At 32.9% G+C, this 9,370-nt stretch overlaps 1 protein-coding gene across 1 annotated transcript; it reads left to right on the top strand.

Annotated features, from left to right (window-relative positions):
• Positions 1-4,167: 4,167 nt before the first annotated feature.
• LOC114288424 (Eukaryotic aspartyl protease family protein) lies at positions 4,168-5,972 on the top strand. Its single transcript, XM_028231927.2, has one exon. It carries the CDS (start codon positions 4,491-4,493, stop codon positions 5,820-5,822), a length of 1,332 nt encoding a protein of 443 aa, XP_028087728.2. The 5' UTR covers positions 4,168-4,490; the 3' UTR covers positions 5,823-5,972.
• The last annotated feature ends 3,398 nt before the right edge of the window (positions 5,973-9,370 follow it).

Raw genomic sequence — 9,370 nt, 5'->3', positions numbered from 1 at the left:
GCACTTTATTTAGATATATTTAAATAGTAAAATATTTGTGAAAAAATATTTTAAAAAATTAATAAATAAACAAAAATATGAAAAATATACTGAATATATATATATATATATATATATTTGTATTTTTGGAATTTAGTGAATTTTTTAAAGATTTTTTTTTATAAATATTATACTTTTTAAGTTTATTTATGTTAGATGTGTCTAAAAATTAAAAAAAATATTTAAAATATTAAAAAAATTCAATCAAAAAAAAAAAATCTTAAAAGTAAATTCTAAAAATGGAAACCATAACATTGATTAGAAATGTTACCAAACACTTCACACCCAACCAAAATCAAGCCATCTAACTTTTTTCGTTTCAACAATGCGTGGAAAAGAAACAAACAGTAATAGATATTCATTTTGAATTCAACAATGATTCATCTCCTTAAAAATATCACCATTAATAGTACTAATGTATTAAGAAAGTAAAAAAAAAAAAATACAACTCTAAGACCAAAATATCACATCATTAATGACGGAACTCACTGCCACCTAATTAGTGGGAGCACTAATTAGTGCTCCCAACCAATTTTCGTTTGAATTAGTTAATAAATTAATTATTGGTAAACGTGTTAGACCACCAACCTCTCTAATTCCATTACTTGTCACAAGATGATTGATTGTATTTAGCCATACTTTCGGGGTGTTTGGGAAGAAAAAAAATAGCTAAATTTAGGTTAAAAATCACAAAAAGATAAAATAGGCTAAAATAGTTAATAAGACAAAATATCACATCAAACCCATAATCATTTCACTTTTTCTCTCACAAACATCACATTCAACCACAAAAAAATCCAATCATCTTCCCAAACACAAAAATTTTAGCCTACTTAAAATAGCCAAAAACTAAAATAGCCTACTAAAATAGCTACTTCCCAAACGAGATCACTAGATTGATTGCATATCTATGGTATAATTGTCGATCTACTTATGATATCGAAATGGTAAATCATATTAATATAAAAAATTTTATTTAGAATTTAAGATTAATTAGAATGATGTGATAATGATAATATTTTAATTATGAATCATAGTGTTAAATATTTGGACTTTTATGTTCACATATCAATTTCTTTTCCTGCACACATTTAGTGATTTTTTTTAAAAAAAATCATAATTTTATTCTTTAATCAAATTACCGTTAAAAGACAAATTCTCATACTTCTCTGATTTCTCATGGGAAATTTGGCTATAAACTCTCTTTACCTTCCTTTCATTATTAGAAAAACTAAGAAAAAAATTATACTTTCTAAACCCCCTCATAATTATAAAATCTTGCATAAAGGACAAAATTTATTATTTAAATATTTTATCAGGCTATTATACCCTCACATATACACAATCCAAATACAAAATTTATCTTCTCTCTCATCTCTCACTTTTAACCCTAGCTTCCTCCATGGCCGGAGCTGTGTCATTCCTAAGCTCCGACGATCTCTCTCTGCATCTTCTCAACTCTCCTCCTTCAACTCTCCTTCAACTGTTCATCTTCTATCTCGTCTCTCTCTTCTAATCCTAGCTTCCTCCATGGCCGGAGCTGTGGAGAACTTGCAAATCGCGCTGATACATATATATATATATATATGTGTGTGTGTGTGTGTGTGTGTGTGTGTGTGTGTGTGTGTTTGTGTGTTTTGAGATTTGAATTCGAATATATATGTGTTTTGAGATTTGAATTCGAATATATATATATATATCTACATATTCCGATCTGTAATATATATATATCTATATATATGTGTGTGTTTGTGTGTTTTGAGATTTGAATTCGAATATATAAATTTTTGAAAGCTCAAAGTTTTAAAAATCTGAAAAATCTGAAGAACCGGGGTATGAAAAATTGAGATTTCTCTAAAATTTTCAGATTATAGGCCTGATTCAAGGATTATAGGCATGATTCAATGTTTTTCAAAGTAAACATCAATTGATTCAAGGATTATAGGCATAATTCAAAGCTCAAAGTTCCATCGATTTTTCAGAGTAAACATCAAATTTCATTTGATAGAACCAAAGTAAAATTTTACTCTGGTTCTATTGCTCTGTTTTTTTCATTTGATAGAATCAGAATAAAATTTTACTTTTATACAGAGTAAAATTTTACTTTTAGCTTCAGAGTCTTACAGTTTACTTATTTTTCAGAGTAAAATTTTACTCTTATACAGAGTAAAATTTTACTTTTAGTTTCAGAGTGTAAAATTTTACTCTCATTCATAGTAAAATTTTACTCTGAAATACATAGTGAAAATGTCTTAATAGGAGAGCTGATAGATATGAGGGTAATATAGTAAAAGAAACAAGTTTTAAAATATCAGGGGATTTTGAAAGTATTTATATAATTCTTGTCCTTTTGAAAGAGAAATTAGATAGTGAGGGGGCTATGACCAAATCCCCATTTCTCATTAGGTATACATCTCACTAGCCACTCCACCACATATGGCCGTCTAGCCTAGCTTCCACACATCGAGGCTGTAAATGAATAAAACCATTCGTGAAAAGACTTAAGTTCGGTTTGATAAGGGCTCATTCGAATTCGATTTGTTAAAATTTTATTGCGTTCAAATTCGAACTCGTTAAAATCTTAATAAATAAGTCTAAACATATTAAAGCTCGGCTCATCAGTTGACTTGTTTGACATTTATTTAAATAATATAAAAATATGGAGTATAAAAAATAGAATAAATATGTTATTTATATATTTAAATAATAGTTAAATTTATTTATATGTAAATAATAGTTAATTATAAAGAATATATTTATATAATAGCAGTGGTAGATATTATTATTTTTGTAAGATATTAACTTTTTTTTGAGTATGTTTATATATATTGTATATAGAATTGTATAATTGAAATTTTAATTGCAACTTTAGTTTCATACGTCAGTATTAATTAATAATTTCTTGAGCTCTTAATACTTGTGAACAGGCTTAAGTCAAGTTTAAGCCAACTCAGTTCGAACTCGATTCGTTAAATTTTTATTGAATTCAGACTCATTAAAAATTTAATAAATAAATCCAAACATACTAAAATTTAACTCGACTCAACTCATCTCATTTGCATTCTTAACCACACCTAACCTCTCCTATATCTCCTGCCACATCTAAGTCCTTAACGTCCCCACCTGGCCCTTGCTTCTCCAATAGATTATGCACACCACTCCCAAATCTTAACCCCTCTCTCTCTCTCTCTCTCTTACCATTTGAAACTAAGAGTATCTCCATCCGATATTTTAAATATAATGTGACATTTTAAAATCATATTTTGAGATTAAGTATCAACTCTTTTTCTCGGTGTGTCAAAAGCTGATATGTCATTCGACATCACCTCTTTATGCCAATTTTAATATGTTTCTATTTCATGCCTTTTTTTTTTTTTAAATAAAAGAGCTTCTACGTAAAATAAAAAAAGTTCAAATTTAAAAAATAACAAATTTAAAATATCAAGTGGAGAATTTTCATGTCAAATTAACACATGTCAATTTGTCACCTAAGTCTTTTTATCAAAATTTGAAAGTTTGGGTGGAAGTGCTCTAATAGCATCAAACAAATTGTCATCATTTAGATATTAATTGCGGTAACAATGATTTAGACCACTAAAAAATACACCACTAATAGTACTAATGCATTAGGAATAGAAAAAAAAAGAAAAAAAAAAAGAAACAAGGCATAAAAAGTGGGCGGAGCCCACTGCCACATCATTAGTGGTCTTTCTAGTGCTCCCAAGCATTTTTCTAATTGCGGAACCAATAATATTTGTTCATATATCAACTATTGAACTCATATGATTTTGTCGAATATCAACTATTGAATCGATTTGGTTTGATTTTTCAAAAATTATTTTTAGACAGATTTTCTTTTGTCTTTAGTAAACTTTTTTAATATTTTAGTAAATTTTTATTTTTTTAACTAAAATATTTTTAAAAAATTCTAAAAAGAAAACCCAAACAAAAAAAAAAACCTGTATTTTTTCTGAATAATTTTTTCAAATATGCAGATTGTCTATATTCATTCACTTAATATTATGGATCATAATTATAAAAATGTGATTATGATATTATTCTATATGAATTTTTTCTTAACTACACCCTTCATAATCTAATACCAGATTTTTTTTTATCAGCAAATCTAATAGCAGACTGATTACCAATTATTGGTCAGCTAATCAAACTGGCAGGGATTATTAGTAAGATATAATCTACCTTTTACCAACAACAACCCACCCAAATGACTCGGCTATGTTGATATCTCATCTTCCATCGATGTTGAAACAGCCTTACTTTTAACACTTAATCTCTACATTCTTCTCTCTATAATCTCCTATTCTTCTTCATTTAGCCTTTCCAAATCTTCTCTCCTCTCCTCCATTTTTGGACGGAACGTTATTCACATTCCCATTTCTCTGAAACACCTCCTATATATATAACACCCTACCCTCATTAGTTTTTACACTATGGCTTCATCATCATGTTCTTTATCATCTCTAATGATATTGCTAGTGGTTGCTACATTTGTTTCCCCAATTTGTTCAACGTCAAGGCGAACGCTTATTGATCCCAAGGCGATGCAAATCGGGTTCAGAGTCAATCTCAAGCACGTTGATTCGGGTGGAAACTACACTAAATTCGAGCGTCTGCAACGCGCCATGAAGCGCGGGAAGTTTAGGTTGCAGAGGCTGAATGAAATGGTGGCGAAAACAGATTCCGAAGTAAACTCCCAGGTTTACCCCGGAAACGGGGAGTTTTTAATGAAGTTATCCATTGGCACCCCACCTGAGTCTTACTCTGCTATAATGGACACGGGCAGTGATCTTATATGGACGCAATGCAAGCCTTGTCAGCAGTGTTTCGATCAGACCACGCCTGTCTTTGATCCGACCAAATCTTCTTCTTTTTCACAGCTGCCTTGCTCGAGCAGCCTTTGCTCGGCTCTACCGTTGTCAAATTGTGGGACTGACGGCTGCGAGTATCTGTACACGTATGGCGATTATTCCTCGACACAAGGTGCCATGGCGACCGAGACCTTTACTTTTGGTGAGGTCTTGGTGCCTAACATTGGGTTTGGTTGTGGCGAAGACAATGAAGGAAGTGGGTTCAGCCAAGGGGCCGGGCTAGTTGGGCTCGGCCGTGGACCCCTTTCCCTTGTTTCCCAGCTCGGTGAGCCCAAATTTTCATATTGCCTAACCTCCATTGATGACTCATCCAAAACCAGCACTCTTTTAATGGGATCACTCGCAAGTGTGAACAGCACAGGTGGTAAAAATTCAATCACAACTACCCCTTTGATTCAAAACCCATCACAACCATCTTTTTACTATCTTTCTCTCCAAGGAATCACAGTTGGTGGCACTGCCTTGCCCATCAAGAAATCCACTTTTGCACTCAACCAAGATGGGAGTGGTGGGCTAATCATTGATTCAGGTACAACCATCACATATTTGGAACAAAGTGCTTTTGATCTTGTCAAAAAAGAGTTCATTTCTCAAACCAAGCTCTCTGTCGATAAATCGGGCTCAACCGGACTTGATCTTTGCTTTACGTTGCCATCGGATGCCTCCACGGTTGAGGTGCCCAAATTGGTGTTCCATTTTGACGGGGCGGATATGGATTTGCCAGCCGAAAACTACATGATTGCGGATTCAGGTATGGGGTTGATGTGCTTGGCAATGGGCGGATCAAGTGGTATGTCTATATTTGGAAATGTACAACAGCAGAACATGATGGTTGTACATGACCTAGCTAAGGAAACCCTGTCATTTATACCCACTCAGTGCAATCAGTTGTGAGTGCTCTGTTAGGTTATTATACATATCTTGTTCATCTGATCGATCTGTATTGTGTGTTGTGTCGTGGTTTTTGATTTTTAATGAATTTGTTTTGATTTTCTTTTTTCAAAACAATTTGCATCAATAAACCCTCCTTTATCATGTTCACAAGTACGTGCTTCTAACAAGGTTGATCATTGATGGGATCATGGTCCTTTTTTATTTTTATTTTGGGCAAATTACCTGGATATCTATTTAAAACAGGAGAAGTCAATTTAATCCATTAATTTTTTGGATACCCTCAAAAATCCACCACATATTTTTCTTCTTTATTCTTTCTTGTGCATTTGTTCTTTTATGTCTCTTTCTCTTCTTTTCCAGCGACCGGCAATCATACCTTTCTTTTTCTCTTTCTCTTTCTAACATATAATTACTGGCGTTCGACGACCACCATTGATTGGAATTCATCGACAATCACCGACCACCGATTTTTTACTTCATCCTCACCAACAATGAAGGAGATAAGTTTCCGGGGAAGAAAATGAGTAGATCTACTCAAATCTTATGTAGATCTACTCAAATCTACATCAGATCTATGTAGATCTAAACTAAAAATAGTTGTCGGAGTACAATGTTTTCTATATATCTATTTCTTTCTTTCAATCTCTCAATTTTTCTACCATTTTTCTATTACACACTTCTATTTTCCTGTTGCAATGGAGAAAAGTTTCAAATTCTAAACAAATTCTAATAGTATTTGTTGAAATTCTAAACAAATTTCAAACTATTGCTGAAAATTAACAATTAGTAATGTTTTTAATAGTATGTGATGAAAAATGTCATTAATTATCATAGGACCTTTTGCTAATCAAAAAAAAAATTATCATAGGACCTATTACATAATAAATCTACCTATTAAGACCTACACATTATATATATAGTGGTTCAAACCAATTGTGTAACAAAAAATATTGCGAATGGAATATGATAACTCACTTTTGTATAAGTTACGATTTCCCATTTACTGGGATCATAAGTCAAGTGATACTCCTAAATTATTTAATAAGTTTTTTCTAAATCAAATGCACTAACAAATAGGATACTCAGTAGGGGTGGGCGCGGGTCGGTTGCGGCCACGGAACCTCTATTCCGCCATCCGTCCGCCAGATTGGCGGATTGAAGAAAGTCAATCCGCATCCGTCCGCCAATCCGGCGGATGTGAATTGAGCGGATTGGCGGTTTGGCGGATGGATGCGAATCGGTTTGGCGGTTTAAAATTTTATAAAATTTCAACATAATTCAACTTATGCACTTCCTCAAACAAAAAAAAGAAAAAGAAAGTATTACAATCAATGACTTAAAAAAGTATTACAATCACTGTATGCCTTATCCAAAGAAAAAAAGTTTGAAACTTTAGAATATCACGATCACTGCATGCCTCATCCACATATTACAATCACAGCATGATTCATCCCCATAAAGTATTACAATCTGTGATTCTTAAAATATAATAACAATTCAAACCACCAAAACCATGAACAGAGCAGTAGTAGAGATTGAATGTCTCTATATTGTTACATCTACATATGTTTTTGAAAACAAAAACCAACCAGCATATATCATATTTTCTATTTATTATTTTTAGAGTTACATTTAAAAACTAAAAAATATATATGAATAATACGTTTATTTTTTTCAATTCAAAAAATATATTCAAGTTGAAAACTTTTTTTCAACAGAATATTTAAACTCTTTTTTAATTGAAAACACAAACATAATATTTAAACAAATTGAAAATACGAAGTCTTATAAATTACTAAGGGTGCACGCGATTTGGCGGTTTGGCGGTTCGGTTGCGGCCAAAAAATCTCAAATCCGCCATCCGTCTGCCAAATTGGCGGATTTGAGAAAATCAATCCGCAACCGTCCGCTCGTCCTCACGCATCCGTCCAAAATGCGGCGGATCGGTTCGGTTCGGTCGGTTTTGGCGGATCGGTATATCCGCTGCTCACCCCTAATACTCAGGCTATACGTTCATTTTTTTTTAATCCCTTGGACCTTTAGGCCCAAGCTTCAATTTCTTTGGGTCAAAATGATACAATTTATTCAAAAAGACATTATCAATTAAAATTAACCTATATGTCTATCTCTTGAAATTACTCAGCCTTCATTTGGGAAGGCAAGATTGAGACTTTTTTTTGGCTATTTTAGCCACAAAAAATAAAATAGGTTTTTTAGTCTAATAAGACAAAACATCACATTCAACCTATAATCATTATATTCTTTCTTTCACAAAAAAGTCAAAAAAACCAAAAACCCTTCTCAAACCATGTTTTTTAGCCCCAGGCTAGAATAGCAAAAAAGCCAACCCACTTTTCAAACTAAAGCCTTAATTTGTCTATCTGATGAAATTCACCATATCTATTTTCTTATATGTTGAAATTCACCAAACAGCCTATCTATTGAAATGTGACATATACCATTCATTCAACGCCCTATTTGTTGAATATCATATATTTCTCTATCTCACCACCACCACCACCATATGATGTCATCGGCGATTTTTCGAGCGTTTCACCAAATAAAATTTTTCTTTCAATCTAATGTCTTATACACTTTTTAGAATTGACTTTTAACAATTCTCTCGAACAAATATGCAAGTGAAAGTGTACTTTATGGCAAATGAAAATGATAGGACCTATGTGCAAATAAATATATTTGTTAATACATTGGCTAGTATTATTGTTATGACCAAATATGAAACGTAAGCTTTTACACAGAAAGTCACCATTGCTTTAATCAAACCAACCAACTCCACTTTCCTAACTTTGGTAATCTAATTTAACTCATTCTAACTTTCCACAACGATCATAACAAAACAGAGGACATACCTTCCCAAATGACTCTCTCCACAACTATGTAAAAGCTTACAAACAACCATAAAAATCATTGCGATCAACAATATTATAAACATAGAATCAATTGTATAAAATAATTGTAATCATACATATTATTACATAGTGAAACCTAGAGTTTTTTTTTTTTAACATTCTGAGAGGGTAATTTATATGGAAATTGGGCAAATCTAGGTGATGGGCCATTCCATGGGCTACAATGAGAAGAACTAAGTAAAAGGGCCTGATAGTTAGCCCGATCCCAGAGAGCCTTGTAATTAGTTCAGTCCAGAAGAGCCTTGCAGATAGTCCGATCCGCAGGAACTTGGTGGTTAGCTCGGTCACCATGGTCGGCGCGGTGACAGTTAGCTCGGTCATACTATATTGGGCCAAAGTATGTTGGCTTCTACTTAGGACCTTGCAGTTAGATAGCTCGGTCCAAGCTCATTGTGGATAGCACGGTTTCAGACAACCCAGTTGGAATATATCAACCGAGGTACATGCGCAGTGAAAGGAAGAATCGAGCTATCTAGAACTCAGTCTAGTCTGCAACTTTAGCGTGGCCATGTTATTTCGATCGTATTGACATCTAGCCATGGTAAAACCATCTCACTTGGTTTAAACAGTGAGGGGGGTGTTGAAGGATAAGCATTATCTTTCAGGAATGTGATTCCT

Source organism: Camellia sinensis, chromosome 1 (assembly GCF_055761805.1).
Source record: "Camellia sinensis isolate YWXY chromosome 1, ASM5576180v1, whole genome shotgun sequence".
Lineage (NCBI taxonomy): Eukaryota > Viridiplantae > Streptophyta > Magnoliopsida > Ericales > Theaceae > Camellia > Camellia sinensis.
This window is presented reverse-complemented; position numbering and strand designations above follow the sequence as displayed.